Source organism: Sorex araneus, chromosome 5 (assembly GCF_027595985.1).
Source record: "Sorex araneus isolate mSorAra2 chromosome 5, mSorAra2.pri, whole genome shotgun sequence".
Classification (NCBI taxonomy): Eukaryota; Metazoa; Chordata; class Mammalia; order Eulipotyphla; family Soricidae; genus Sorex; species Sorex araneus.
In genome coordinates, this window is record NC_073306.1 from 6,239,867 (window position 1) to 6,254,964 (window position 15,098).

Here is a 15,098-nt window from a genome sequence, read left to right on the forward strand (position 1 = left end):
AACTTGTGAGCACAAAGCTGGGAGTAGCTCCCGAGCACTGCTGTGTGTGCCACCAAAACCAAGACCGAAAGATCCATATCCTGATTCGTGGTTTCACACCATCTCTTTATGGTCGGTGCAGAGAACTGGACACGGAAGGGACTGAATTCAAGAAATGACTCCAAAGAAATGCAACAATATCTTTAATGGTTCCTCCCCCCCCTCAGTGATTTGCTTTGCTTCTAAAAATAATGGTGGTTCAGGAGTACATCCCATGTGAAATCTCTTGGATCTTGCTCATTTTTTTTTCTGTTTTCACTTTGCTCTATTCTTTTTCATGTTACCCAAGTTTGAAACATTCCCAGATGCTATTGGAAGGTGATTGTCTTTGCATGTCTAAAATAGGGTGCAGGAAATATATATATCTGTTTTCTCTCCCATTATAGAGCTCCTCATCTGGGTCGAGAACTGGTGTGCAAAGAGAGTAAGAAAACATTCAAAGCCACGATAGCCATGAGCCAGGAGTTTCCCTTGGGCATTGAGTCGTAAGTGTCACGGGTTCTCCGGGTTTATAAAGTGGCTCTGAAGCTCTGAAGATTGTATCACTGTTGGCTCTGGTGTGGTGATTCTGGGGCCTTTGAAATGTGGAAGGGAATCGTTCTGCTTTGCTCATGTGTGTGTCCTTCTAGAACTTTATTTTTTTTTAATCTTCGAATTTTCTTTTTCTTCTTTTTGGTTGGTGTAACACTGTTGTGTTATGCTAGTTTTTTCATATATGCATTGCTGGACATGAGCACGTGTATGTTACCTGCTGTGTTTACCAGAAGTTCTGCTTTGGAATTAGAAAAGCAAACCTGAGTGAAATCCACCCAACCACCGGATCACAGGATCCTGGTGTTACTCCTGTAGTACTCGGTGCCAACACAGCTGCACTGAAATGTCAGGTCTGCCAAACTAGACGCAAGAGTGAGGTAGTCTGGGGGCGGGAGCGCCAGTCCAGCGGGGGCGCTTCCTTGCACGTGGCCCACCCAGCTGCGCTCTTCAGCATGCCAAGCCCACGGAGTGACGCCTGAGTGCAGGGCTGGGAAGCAGCCTGGGCACTCCACGTGTGGCCCGAAATATATGGAGGGACGGTGGTGTTGTGCTGCACTGATAGCGGAGCAGGAGGGAAGTTGGCCTTGCAGGCCGCCAGTCTGGGTTAGACCCCAGCGTCCCAGATGGTCCCCTGAGTCATTCCTGAGTGCAGGGCCAGGAGTTACTCCTGAGCACCATCAAGTGTGCGCATACGACAGACAGACACACACCCACACACGCAGACCCCCTGCCCCCCAAGAGATGCACTCTTTTACCGGACTGGGTTAGACCCCAGCATCCCAGATTGCCCCCTGAGTCATTCCTGAGTGCAGGGCCAGGAGTAACTCCTGGGCACCACCAAGTGTGCACACGCAACACACACACACACACACACACACACACACACACACATACACACAACTAAGCACCACCAAGTGTGCACGCACGACACACACACACACAGCGAGAGAGATGCACACTCTTACCAATCTGTACCATCCACAAGAGAGCATGGGAGATGCAGTAAGTAGGAGTTCTTCACAGAGAGTATTGTGTCTCGCCTGGAGAAAGATTAAAGACCTTGGGAATGTGTGGACTTGAAGGTGGGCATGTATTTGGAAATAAATAAATAGACGTGAGTTCAAGCAACAGTGGGAAATCTGATTGCACAAATGTGAAAGTTTGGATTTCTGACACATGAAAGGAAGAGTAAAATCAAACCCGAGGAGAAGTAAAAGTGCTGACATTTTCTCATCTGGAAGATGCTAAAGTGAAGTTTGAATTGCAAGAACAGTATCAGGACACAGGCCAGTTTGAAAAGTGAAGAAATGTTTCTCTCCGTCTTTTTCCAGGTTACTGAATGTTTTGGAAGTAATCGCGCCTTTCAAGCACTTTAACAAGCTTCGAGAATTTGTCCAGATGAAACTTCCTCCTGGCTTCCCTGTAAAACTAGGTAAGAGGAATATTTATGGGCACCTTCAGGGTCCCTTGGGGATAGGGAGCCATTCACTGACATCTAATAAGAACTATGCTCAGAGGGAAAATTCACATTTCCTAGGCGCTTATATTTCTGTAAAGTTTCCATAGTCACACATGTTGAGATACTTACATTTAGTTGGACCAGTGACGTGCCCGAGGTGTGGATGAATCTCTGAAGAAAACAGTAAAGGTTTTTCAGAGCCACCTTTCTCCCCCACACCGCCCCCTTTTTGGGGTGTCTTTCCTGGTGGTGTGTGGGAACTACACCCAGCTCTGTGCTTGGGGGTCATTCCCAGAGGTGTCCGGGGATTTTTAACCCTGGACTCATGCCTGCCAAGCTCCTCAGGGAGGGCAGAGGGTGTCGTGTGTGGCGGGAGCGCTTGCCTCTTGCCCCACACCCAAGAAGGCTTCGGGGGTCTCAGCCCGGAGGCCCGGTGTTGAGATGAGTCCAGTTGGTGATGTCGTGCTCATTGCCAGCTTCAGACACATAGACCGAGACCCATGTTCGCTTGTACCTCGTCCTTAGGTCATCACTGCCTTGACTCACGTTTGAAAATACTTTGCGATTATCGAAACATTTCTGGTTTGGGGGCCAGCCTGGCAGTGCTTGGGGTTGCTCCCAGCTCAGTGCCTGGGGGTCAGTCCTGGGGTGCCGGGGATCGAACCTGGAGCTAGCTTCTGCATGCGGAGCCCGTGCTCCTGCCTGTCCAAGTGTGCCGCCGGCCCCTTCCTTGCCTGCTGTTTTCCCGTATGTTGATCGGCGTGTTGTTTGACCATCCCGACTGTCCTCCCCAGATACACCGGTGTTCCCGACGATCACAGCCACTGTGACTTTCCAGGAGTTCCGCTATGACGAGTTCGATGGCTCCATCTTCACTATCCCCAAAGACTACAAGGAAGACCCGAGCCGTTTTCCTGATCTCTAACTGGCACGGGGCGCGCCGCTGTCTGCAGAGGAAAGGAGAATTCAGAGACCCCATATGTGCATCCACGCACAGGAAGGAAGGAGAGCTTTCAGCCAAGAAAAGGGAATTTCCACCCAGGATTGACACATCAGGAATCGGATATAAGGAAATGGGCCTCTGACTAAGCATTTCAGCAGGTTTCCCGGTGGGCCAATTTTTCAGGCTTTTTAAAAAGTAAACTATTATAAATGGAATCGTTTGACACCTTAATGACCCTCAGTCCTTCTTATGTAAAACAGCTCTGAGTGCTGATTTGTTTTTAAAAATTTTTACACTTCTTGAAATATATATGCATATAAATATATCTATATATCTATATCTAAAACACTCCTGGACCATTAACATAAATTAAATGTCTTAAGAGATACGACCCTTTAAAAGTTGTCATCTTATATTCAAGGTGGCATTTATAAATATTCCTTCTTTTGTTTTCAAAAAATGTAAACTATGTAACATTATGTATAGTTCCGTCATTTGAATGTTTGTTCAATATAATGAACTAGAAGGAATGCAGTTTTCTGTAGAGGATTGAACCAAATGGTAACCATTAAAACAGTTGCATTTAAATGTTGCAATACATTTCCAAGGAGCGTTCTCTCGGCAGGGAATAAGGGACCTCCTTTAGCACCTGAGTGCAATTCATTGTGGTGCTATTTGTTTTTACCTGAATTCTTTCTTCAATGGAAAATGTTTGTTACTAATCTTCCTTTCATAGAATCTCTATTTTTTTTTTTTTCTAAACTTGAGTTTGAAAGTCTTTTTCCGGAGTGTTCCCGGTACGGGGTAGGTTTAGCATGCTTCTCCATACTGCTCTGTCCAACCTCAGCACTTTAGAAAAGCTCCAAATTTTTAAACTTGCTTCCTCATATAAGTGTATACATCATTCTCATTATTTTGTTTTTTTTTTTTTAGTGGAAATGGGTGCATTGGTGTCAGTTTTTAAAACCACACGTTTTGGATGTCCCTACATGAATAATGCTTTCAGATATATATATATGGTTGAAACATTTTGTACATGAACAGAATATATTTGTTATGAGTTAAAATCCCAGAAGCATACATAAGACTGATAGTTCCTACTGGGTTTTATTTTTAAGTCACGCAATAGTTCCTGATTTTCTCTCCAAAGTGTTAAAATCATGCATTAACTAATTTTGCACTTGAAAACTTTCATATTTATTCCCAAGTGGTTTGAAGGTCCAATAGTGGAAATAAATTAGGGAGAACACTGTATAAGCATCATAAATTTTATGTTGTATTAAGGAGCTTAGTGAAAGAAATGTTTTTATACTGTATCCTGATAAATGTATCAGAATGACTCAATTGAGTTTTTTAGACCAGTGGTTTTCAACCTTTTTGCACCTGCGGACAGGTGAAAATGGGAGAAATATTTTGTGGACCTCTAAGGCAGAAATAAAAACCATTATTTATGATAAGAATATTTATAGAGCACTATTTATAGATCACTATTTATAATAGTTCTGCATGATTCAGGTGAAGTGGCAATGGCTGCCTTGTGGAACTGCAGGAAATCTTCTGTGGACCGGCCCCCCCATCTGCAGACTGGCGGTTGAAAACCACTGTTTCAGGGTGACCAGTAGTTTAAATGTTTTCCTGGATTTTAAATAATTTGAATTAATGTAGAGACCTTTATTGAAAAGATGATTTATTTAAAAATCCAAAGCATCAACCATAAGAAAAACTTTTATAATAAACCTCTTTAAAACTGCACCTTCCATGCCGATAACATGCCACAGTGCATATGCTTACCTTTCGTTGAATACTTTGCAAGTGGAAAAATAATGCATCGTTAAAAATTCAGAGAGACGGGTGATCACCTTGTGTGGGTCTCTTGAATTTTGTGGAAAGAGGTGGTTAAACCCAGACTAGGTTTCTCGGGTAGAGAAATCCCACTAGTCAGGGAATAATCCTAGTTCAAGTGGCCGAGGGATTGAATTGTCCTGTGGATGATTGTGCAAGGTTTGTGACACTGGAAGGTGGGGAACACCCCTTTGCTGAATAGGCTCCTTCTTCTCGGGACTACCGTCCACTTCAGGAATAGAAACTTAGTGGGGGGAATGTAAGGCCAGTTGCTGCTTAGGTTTTAGCGGCATTCTCAGAGCGAGGGTTATCGTGGCTGGGGTACACTGGAATTAACGGAACTACTGAAATGTTTGCACTGGATTTTCTTTAAATGTTGTCTTTCCTAAAGAAGAGCAGAGAAAGAGATGGTCCATTCCCAAATGTCTCTGATCACAGAGGACCAGCAAATGCTGTCTAAGCAGGGTGAAAACAGGAGCTAATTAATGCAAATAAACTTTTCAAAATGTGCCTTTTAATTGGTTAGCGGAGGTTTAGATGCCGTTTCAGTTAAGTAGATTAAAACCCCTATTTTTTGATCATCTCACATCAAAATCTTTTTCATGAAAGCCCATAAAGTTCTGTTAGTGATTTTTAAACTTGGCAGGGGTGAGGGGGCTAATTTGGTTGCTCTTTAGAAACATTCAATATTTCTGCCACCAGCATGCTATCTCAAGAAGATATGGGCTCAGAGAAAGTGCTCTCAGTAACAGACCGATTGTCTAGACAGTTATCTACCTTGAGCGTAGGGAGGAAGCCCAAAGCAAGGTGGGTGATGGTGAGTTTGAATACATGGGACGGTCTGGAAATACTCAGAGAGAAGCTGAGTTTCCTTCTTCTGCTTTGCTGTTGAGCATCCACCACTCAATGATCAAAAATGGTTGTTCCTAGTTAATCGCGCCGTGTAATCTTCATTCCTTGGGAAACAGTGAGTTCTGATTTCTTGGTGAACCATCTTTTTAGTTTGGGGTCATGAAGCTGGAATCAATATTATCACCAGGTAATAAATGAAGGGTACTTTTTTTTAATTTGCTTTGTTCCTATTTTATTTGCAAACTACCTGATAAAGGAAAGTTGTCCGAGAAATTAGGTGAATCTGATGTCCTACTTTTGTGTTGTGATTACCTAGCCTGGTAACCTTGAAGATGCTGAATTATGGCAACAGAGACCCAATGTGCCTCTGCCTGATTCAATAAAAGGATATTTTAACCATTACAGAAAAGGAAAAAAAAGTCAACACCAATGTCTCCGTACCAAAGTTGCTGCTACATTTAGAAACTGTGGAAACGCAGACACCTGGCAGTGCATCTGCGAAGAGATGAAGGGTTAGAACGGTTAAGCCACTTGAAAGACGGCAGAACTTCAGGAGTTTCTACTACGAACTAGTCAAACTTGCAGCGTCTGAATTAGCTAGCAAAAACTTCTGTGAAGAAATCTGAAACTCTTGACAGGTTTTACTTTATTCAGATACCCTGTGACATCCTTAGAGTGGTACCTAGTCCAGTGGTGAAGTGTTTGGAGTCGCTGTAGCTCATGTAAAACAGTACTTTCAGCGTAACGGTACGACGGGACATAGGAAGCCGCATTTCTGCTACCACACCTAGGGCACTCAAGTCAAAAGCTCCTGAGGGGCTTGTCAGTCAGTTCTGCGTGTCAAGCTTCACAGGTGCAAAGGACTAGCTTCATACTGTTTCCTTCTGTCTCCTGAGGCAGTGGCTGGCTGAAGCTGTCTGGACTCGGGTGGTTGGAAGGGTTTGCTCTCGGGAGAGGGGCAGCAGTTTCATAGTTTCTGTCCGTCCTGCCTGGGCCTTCGGTTCTCCCATCCGCACCTCCCCCCTAACGCCTGTGTGTCCCACCCCGGCCCGCAGTTCTGCTACCTGCGACCAGAGCCCTTGAGGGCTCCAGCAAAGACAAAGGAAGTTGACACTAACCAACTCCCAACAACTGAGGTTAAATCCCTGTTAACTCTCATTGCTCAGTTGCTGACATTTTGACTCCTGTCATCGCGATGCCTGGGGGTCTCACACACGTGGTTGTGGTGCTCGACAGGGGTCGCACACTTGGTTGTGGTGCTTGCACGCGTGCTCGCTGGGGGTCACACTTAGTTGTGAAAGCCAATAAGAAAAACCTGCTTGTCTTTGAAAACTTGATATTTAAGTAAACAAATTTTAACTTTGTTAACTTGTCTGTCATGACTGAAAGGCAGTTTTATATTTAATGTGTACTGAAAAACCTACATCTTGAGGTAATTGAACAGTAACATTAAACATTATTTGGAAAACCCCGTTCTGTGTGACCCTAGACCTTCCTTCACTTTCTTTTTTTGCACAAACTCATACTTGAGCTAACTAGCCTTTGAGGACAGGACACTAATTCCAGAGACTGCTGGGAAAAGACCCTTGACACTGGTTTGAAGGTGGACATGTCACCTCCCCCACTCTTTTGGTACGGGTGGCACTGAACTATATTCGATTTCTGTCTGTAGTATACTAGGTTGCTGGCAACACTGCTGTACCCCTAAATATATTCTTTAGCGTATTTCCACTACTGGTGAAGAATTAGCATGGTTAACTTTCGAGTTACTTTGTTAAGGAGTATCTAAATGAATTTTATATATGTTGATGTTATAAAATAAAAACTGGGACCAAGAATAAAACTGAGCAAAACAAACTCAAGTTTATCTACAAATCCAGGAGTCTCAGAAAAGCACCTCCAAGAAAACCTTAGAAAAGGACCTCCCGGGTTGTCTGAAAAGTACCACGTGGATTTCTGTAACATCCATATTCGACTGTAACTACGTGTAAACATAGCGTAGTGGGGCTGGAGTGACAGCCAGGGCATTTGCCTTGCATGCGGCCAACCTGGGTTTGATTCCCAGCATTCCATGTGGTCCCCTGGGCACCGCCAGGAGTAATTCTTGAGTGCAGAGCCAGGAGTAACCTCTGTGCATGGCTGGGTGTGACCCAAAAAGCAAAAAAAAAAAAAAAAAAAAACCATTTAGCGTTTCAGGGATGGTGCGCAGTAACCAGTTCTTAAAATACAAAACTCGGTTCCAGTTGTTTATCAGATGCCCTAAACACTGGTTGCCCACCTGGACAAAGTGGTATTGCTTTACTGGGAGCTCACTGGCACATCAGAGATTCAGTTGTAAGAGGCAAACTCGAGGGTTAGTGTAGATTTGGTATTCGTTGCTCCGGGAATGAAGTTTTCTGCTTTTAAGAAATTGGGGCAAGCGCATATCCTGCACTGGGCATCCTGGCTGTGTTCAGAAGTGACCCCTGCATGTGCTTAGGGGATCGGATGTGCCAGGGATTTGAATCAGTCACCAAGAGGTAAGGTGAACACTCACTCTGGCCCTAAGTGTTCTTTTCCCTTCAAGTGCCTAACGTTTCTCGACTTACCACATAACAAATCAGTACTTGGCTTATTAGCCAAAATCCTTAATATAGTCTTCACACTTTATTCTGGTGCAATTTAGTGCACGTTTAAACAGTACCACGTCTAGTATTTGGAAAGCTCCAGAATCGAATAGAAAATGCCATTCACTGACCGAGACACACCCCCACAACCACATTGCAAAGCAAGTTCTCATTCCTCCTCCCGAGAACTGCAAAGTAACAACTTGCACGTGTGAATAAAGCCCCAAATTCCCGAGTGGATTCAGAGCCACTTCATTCACTTCTGCAGAATTAAAACAAATAGCACAAACTTTTTTTTTTTCTAACAAAACCACTTTTATTTTTAAATCATTTGTACTACCAAATACAGAACAAAACTCAGTGTGGAGGCAGTGTTCATGTGATTCCAACTTGTCACCTGTGTTAACGGCATTGTGTCCCGGTGCGACCTTACCTTGTGCATAAAATGGTCACTGAAAAATGTGTGGATTCCCTTCACTATCACCTTATTAGTGGTACTATTTCACAACCCAGTATTTCTCATTCCCTTTTCTAAGAAAAGGGAAATGTGTATTCAGAGATTACAAGAACAGACCAATAGGTTTGAACCATGTGATACTGCCAATTAGTTTTTCACTTACAAAAATGGCAATGTCAGATGGTTCAACTTACCTACTATAAAAGATTAAGCAAATGTCATTTGCATTCAACTTTGTTTAAAAATGCAGTGATTATTAGGACCATTACTAGAAGTTTATACTATACACAAAATCCCTTTTGATAAAATCTTTAAAAAGTTACCTACTACAAACTGTAAAAACAATGCTGCTTTTCTATATGGCATTTCAATTTTGAAAGTTAAAAAAATTTACACTTGAACTTGGAACAAAACTATAATTCCAAGTTTCATTTCCCCTTAATTGCAGCCACTCAAAACACTACTCGTTTTGTAAATGAATAAATATACGATTTAGTATTGTACAGTAGATATATACCATCAACAGTTTCTATACTATTCCAAAAAAGGCAGATATTTATATTTCACTGAAAATATAAATTTACTAGATACAGATGGGATCAATTTATTTATCCTCAACTTCGCTGCTTCACTCAACCTAATTCTACACCCACATAGGAGAGAAAAATTCGACTCAGAAAGAAGACTTACTTAGGAATGCGACGGACACTGAGCGCCTGATGGCAGCGTATCACCACCGTGATGGGCTTCATCTTGTTATTACTATTTATAAAATGTGGATTAAAGGGGAAAGAACTTGATTTGTAAAATGAATGAGGTAAATGTTATACATTCAATAGTGTAAATAAATACAAATACAGTTTTACAGGAACATGAACATAAGTTTAAGGGTTTTATTATCAAAGTCTTGTAAAACAATTTCAGAAACTGTACATCAACATGGCACAGACTGTAGCCTACTTTTGTTTTTACTGCACAAAAGTGAAGCCCGAGACTCCTGTAACTAAGAAACAGTTGCCTAACTACTTTGCATTTTAACATGGAATCACTGTGCATAGGATTACTACTGCGGGAACAGTAACACAAAATTAATTGGTTTTATACAACTTGAGATCAAATAAAAAGTACATTATCAAGTAGATTTGTCTTATTTTAAAAGCATATGAAGGTCAATTTAAAATGCACTACCCTCTTTTCAACACTAGATTAAAACAAATTAATAAAGAAGCGAAAAATTGAAAATCAGGACAAGAAATACCGTTCCTTTACAGATGGAATCAGGATAGGCAGATAGCTTTCACTGATGTAGGTGTGAAATAAATTAGAAAACAAACTCCTGAATGCCTTAGGGAAAAGTACAGAACTCTATTCAAAACACGCAGTTTACTGTCAAAGACAGTTTCTTTTGAAGTCTTGTTTCTGTAATAAAGCCTAATTAGCCATCAAAACAAAAAAGTTAGTGCATATATAACCTTTTAAAGTTAAACAAAAAGCCACAAAAATTTAGCCACAAGGCTTAAAGGATTATCTATTTCCAATGCTCATTTTCAGATGTAACTAAAAGAACGTTAATTTGTCATGTCAATGAACAAGACCAAAAAGTAGATCCATCATGGAGATCTTAATGACATGTAGGATATTCCTGCCACAATGAACATGCAATCAGTGCATTCCCTACATGGCTCGAGTACGGCAATGAATCAAATTCTAGAAATACGCTAAGGGAACTTACTTAATAAAGGAGGTCCTACAACATAAACAACCCATGCCGGCTGGAGATGCATGCAGCTTTTCATCTCGGTTTCTAGGAAGCAGCACCAGAGTAGTAAAACTGCTTGGTTTTACTCAATCACATTTCACCATGTCAAGAATTGGCTACCCACGTTTCATTTCCTAAAAGCTTTTTGATGTAAGGAATATCAGTATCAGGAGCTTTGCAACCATTTATGCCTCGGCTGTATACATCTGGGCTTGAGATGAACGATACAGCGTTAGGAAATCACACAGAGGAATGACACTGACGCACGCGCACGGCTGGGACTCCGAGGCCGCCTCAGTCACTCATATCCATGTCTTCTTCGTGATGATCGTCCCCGTTCACTTTGGATTCTCGGAGTGAATCGCCAGTTCCCTTTTCTACAGAACATTCTTTTGTTTTAGGGGAACCTGGTTCCGCTGGTTTCTTCTCCTCTTTTTTCTCTTTCTCGCTGTCGTAACCCTGTTCCTCTTCATCGTAATCCCGTGTAACCTGCTTTGTCAACGAGAATAAAGAAATAAATTTCTTCCGAGAAAACTCGCTTCTGACGAGTAACCAGCACCCCCCAAGCACGGAAACGAGACGGTCTCTAAACCTACTTTCACATCCTTATCGCTCTCGGATTTCCGTTCCCGCTCCTTTTCTTTATCTTTGCTCTTCTTCTTCTTGCTGGTGGATCGTTCTCTTTCATCTCGGCCTCTTTCTTTGTCCTTATCTTTCTTCTTCTCTTTTTTATGTCTAGGATGACAATAAAATGTCCTCAGACAAAGATGCCTGAACAGAACCATTCAAGTTTCAGCCTTACCTCTTACCAGCTCTTCTGTACCAGTGGCTTTAACTGCTAGTCCAAACAGATTTCCTACCAGTTCACCACACCTGGCTCATATAACAGTGTTAATACCTATTTAAATACAGGCATAAATATCCTTACTAAATTACGGTACTTGAGTTTAGCCTTAGTGGCCCATGAATTCTATTTTTTACCCACCCGTAGGTGTAAAAAGGTTGAAAGCCAGTAGTTTAGTGGGTGGGCCGAGCCTGTTCACATACTGAAAAAACAAACAAAAAAAAAAACCAAAAAAAAAAACAGCAAAGACACAATTTTAAAACACTGGATACAAACTGAGCACTAGGATTACAGGCTAGAAATGAACTGGGTTATTGATCTAGAATACTTAACCTTTAACAGTATTTACATTAGAGCCACAGACCACCAAGGCCCAAGACACATCTGCCTACGGCATTTCTGTGAACACCGTAACTAAATGCATCTTCTTAGCAACTAAAAAGAAGAAAACTAAGTTTGTTTTTTAATTTTGACAAAATATGACCTTGATTATTTGCTTTCTTAATCTTCTCTGTAAATACATGCCTCATGCTCATTCGCTTAGCTACCAGGTCACAAGAGCATGATGTCTATAGTTCTGATACAGTCACCGCCCCTCCCCCCATTCACCTACCCCAGAACCTGCATCACCATCCTCATGTTCCTTCTAGTTCTGTTCATCCGCCACCCCGCACCCCCGCACCCTCTGCGCCTGGAAATCTCAGCTTTGTACTACCAGGCCAGTGGGTGTCACTCTATTCCTCTGTTTTGTCCCCTCTGGATGATCCAGAGACCATGCCCAGTGTAGTCCTTCCTCTGACTTATATGCTGTAACATGATGCCCCTTCGGTTCCATCCCCAAGCCAGAGAACTGCATTTCATCTTTGCTCCCAGCTGCCTAATATTCCATTGTGTATATGTAGGCACAAACGATTCATTCATTCATTTAATTTTTATGTTAATAAATGACAGTTTTGGGGGCTGGGTAGATAGCACAGGAGGGTAGTGGTTGCCAACCCCAGTTTGGTCCTTGGCACCACATATAGTCCATATTAAATGCCACCATGAATGTGTGTGTGTGTGTGTGTGTGTGTGTGTGTGCGTGTGTGTGTGTGTGTGTGTCCCGTCCCGCCCCCAACCCAAGTAGGGCATTTTCCTTGCACACGGCTGACCTGGGTTTGATCTCCATCCCTCTCGGAGAGCCCAGCAAGCTACCCATGGTGTATTCCACATGCTGAGAACACAATGGAGATGTTACTGGTGCCCGCTCGAGCAAATCAGTGATCAACGGGATGACAGTGCTCCAGTGCTACTCTATCTTGGAAACAGCCGCCCCCCACTCCCCACCCCCCAAACTGAAAAACACCCGTTTTTGAAAACAGAAAACAAAACTTCTGTGTTCTTACCTCCGAGGAGACGGGGACCGGGAGAGCTTCCTTTTGGGAGACCGTGGCTTCTTAGGGGACCGCGTGCCGCTCCTGCTTCGGCGGCGGCGCCTATCTCTAGGGCCACAAACGTGCAGACTAGATTTTAAAATACAGCATTATCCATATGCAGACCCTTCAGAGCAGAATTTTTTGTACTAATATGACAGAATTCCTCCAACAAGACTATAATCATTAAAGACCCATTCTCAACAATTTTGTTCAGATGAGTAAAAAAAAGAAATGACAACTTTCTGCCATCTGTCTATTCTTAAAACAGCCACAAGAAACCCCAATTCCCAGTATTTCTTATTAAACACATTATTGAGACATGAGGGTGGGGAGAGGAGGGGTAGAGAATAAAAATTACTTGAGGGGCAGGAGAGAGAGCGGGGGTTAAAGTACAGGGCCCGCTTGGAGCTGACCCTGGCTGAGTCCCAGGACAACGCAGGGTCCCTGAGCACTGCCAGGAGTGACCTCCGAGCAGAGAGTCAGGAGTAAGTAGGCCCTGAGTACTGGTGTGTATGATCCCAAAAATAAAAACTGAAAAAGAAAGTACTTTTCAATCATTACGTAAAGTCCAGAAAATTAAGAGTTAGTGGTAATATTGGGGACCAGAGTGATAGTAAAGCGGGTAGGGCACCTGCCTTGTGCGCAGCCGACCCGGGTTCGATCCCTGGCACCACATATGGTCTCCCGAGCCCCGCCAAGAGTGATCCCTGAGCACAGCCGGGTGTGGCCCCAAAACAAACAAAAAAAAAAGTTAGTGGTAATATTAGAGATCAGGGCTGGAGTGATAGTACAGTGGGGAGGGCACCTGTCCTGCACACCAACCGGTTGATTCCCCGGCATCCCAAATGGTCCCCTGAGCACTGCCTGGAGTATTTCCTGAGTGCAAAACCAGGAGTAAGCCCTGAGCACTGCTGGGTATAGCCCCCAAACCAAAATAAATGTTATTAATTAAAACCAGAGATCAAACTGACTTATACCCCAGAACAAATCACTCCCCACCATGCTCTGAGCAACTGATAAAACACGTTCAGATGCATAATATTCAGCTTTTCTCTTTAACTTCTTAGACTAATTCTGGTTGTAACTATTGTGACAAAAGATGACCATAAGGACAATTTAGGTATAAACAAAACAGTAAAAAAAAACACTGTACTTCACTCAGGCCTCACTTCTGGTGGTGCTCGGGGGACCGTATGGGGTGCCAGAGACAGAACTCGGGTCAGCTGCGGGCAAAGCAAGCGCCCTGCTCACTCAAGTTATCCGGAAAGTCAAATGAAATAATAAAAATCTGGCCCCCAGCTGGCAGTGCGTGGGCCTCCCCTGGAGAGTAAGGGGGCCCAGGCGGTGGCAGGGAGCCTGGAGCCCCCGAGCCCAGCCTCTAGGTGTTTATTTCTGGAGAGGCAAGTTTTACTGAAACATACTTAGAAAGCCGTGAGGGGAGAGAAAGGGAGAGTGTGTGTGTGGAGAACACAAGCTTCTCCGGCACGGAAACAGCCAAGCAGAGGAGCAGACAGACAAACAAGATACGCGCTCCCGGGAGGATGAGCAGGAGAGCCGCCCGACCTCTAGTCCCGGAGGGAGGGAACCGGCCCCTTCGGCACTCTCTGGCTCCTTTCCTGCCTGCTTCCGGTTTGCTACGATTAGTTTTTGTGGTGCAACAATTCAATACTTCATATATATTCCAAAACAAGCATCATAATTTACTGCTTTACTTCACCTGGCACTAACGAATCCCCTTGAGTATTATTTTTTGACTCTTAAAAAACCTTCCCATACTCTATTCCCTCCCAAACAAAAATCTACTTTTGGGTCTTTATAAATTTATCTGGACATTCTATACAAAACACAATTACGCTGCCGTGGCCCACTGGCATGCACATTTTTGTGTGGCTGTTTTCACTTCTCTCTCGAACATATACCTCCCCAGGAGCGAAACTTGTGTCCAATACTGTCCCGATTACCCTTAGGGAACTGCCCAATGTTTCCAAAGTGGATAAACTGCTTTGCCCTGACCCAGCAGTAGGGAGTGGAGGAGTTCTACCTCTGTCTCACCCACAGCTGCCATTTGGACAGAATCATCCTAGTGCGCGTGGCATCACCTTAGTGGGCAAGACGATTTCTCCGAGCATGTTGACACCTTTCACTTGCTTCTTGGACCAGAAGACCTACTTAGAAAGGCCAACAATGCTCCCATACTAAATTCTTTGTTTTCTCAAAACAAATCCCTCATCAGTACGTCACCTGCCAATAGTTTCTTCTGAGAGGCATTTTGTTGTAGTTTATGACTTAGAACTAGGACCAATCCAAACACTTCAGAAAAGCACATGAGACTGAACGGGAATGTGACT

General features: G+C 43.3%; 2 protein-coding genes across 9 annotated transcripts in view; one reads left to right on the forward strand and one right to left on the reverse strand.

Moving 5' to 3' along the window:
- Positions 1-7,140, forward strand: part of ANKRD13C (ankyrin repeat domain 13C) — a 75,778-nt gene extending 68,638 nt beyond the window's left edge. The window contains exons 11-13 of the mRNA XM_055138685.1: positions 426-524; positions 1,905-2,005; positions 2,827-7,140. Of these exons, the coding sequence (XP_054994660.1) occupies positions 426-524; positions 1,905-2,005; positions 2,827-2,957 (331 nt within the window). The 3' untranslated portion in view covers positions 2,958-7,140. The remainder of the gene's footprint in view (positions 1-425; positions 525-1,904; positions 2,006-2,826) is intronic.
- A 2,471-nt stretch (positions 7,141-9,611) lies between these two features.
- The window catches only part of SRSF11 (serine and arginine rich splicing factor 11), a 39,176-nt gene continuing 33,689 nt past the window's right edge, over positions 9,612-15,098 (reverse strand). For 2 of the 8 annotated variants that reach the window (XM_055138686.1, XM_055138687.1), the window contains exons 11-14: positions 13,386-13,457; positions 12,721-12,837; positions 11,088-11,226; positions 9,612-10,983 (exon numbers count right to left, since the gene is read on the reverse strand). In XM_055138686.1, coding sequence (XP_054994661.1) covers positions 10,786-10,983; positions 11,088-11,226; positions 12,721-12,837; positions 13,386-13,457 — 526 coding nt within the window. In that variant the 3' untranslated portion in view covers positions 9,612-10,785. The remainder of the gene's footprint in view (positions 10,984-11,087; positions 11,227-12,720; positions 12,838-13,385; positions 13,458-15,098) is intronic. The other 6 variants (XM_055138688.1, XM_055138689.1, XM_055138692.1 and 3 more) reach the window with 6 other exon arrangements.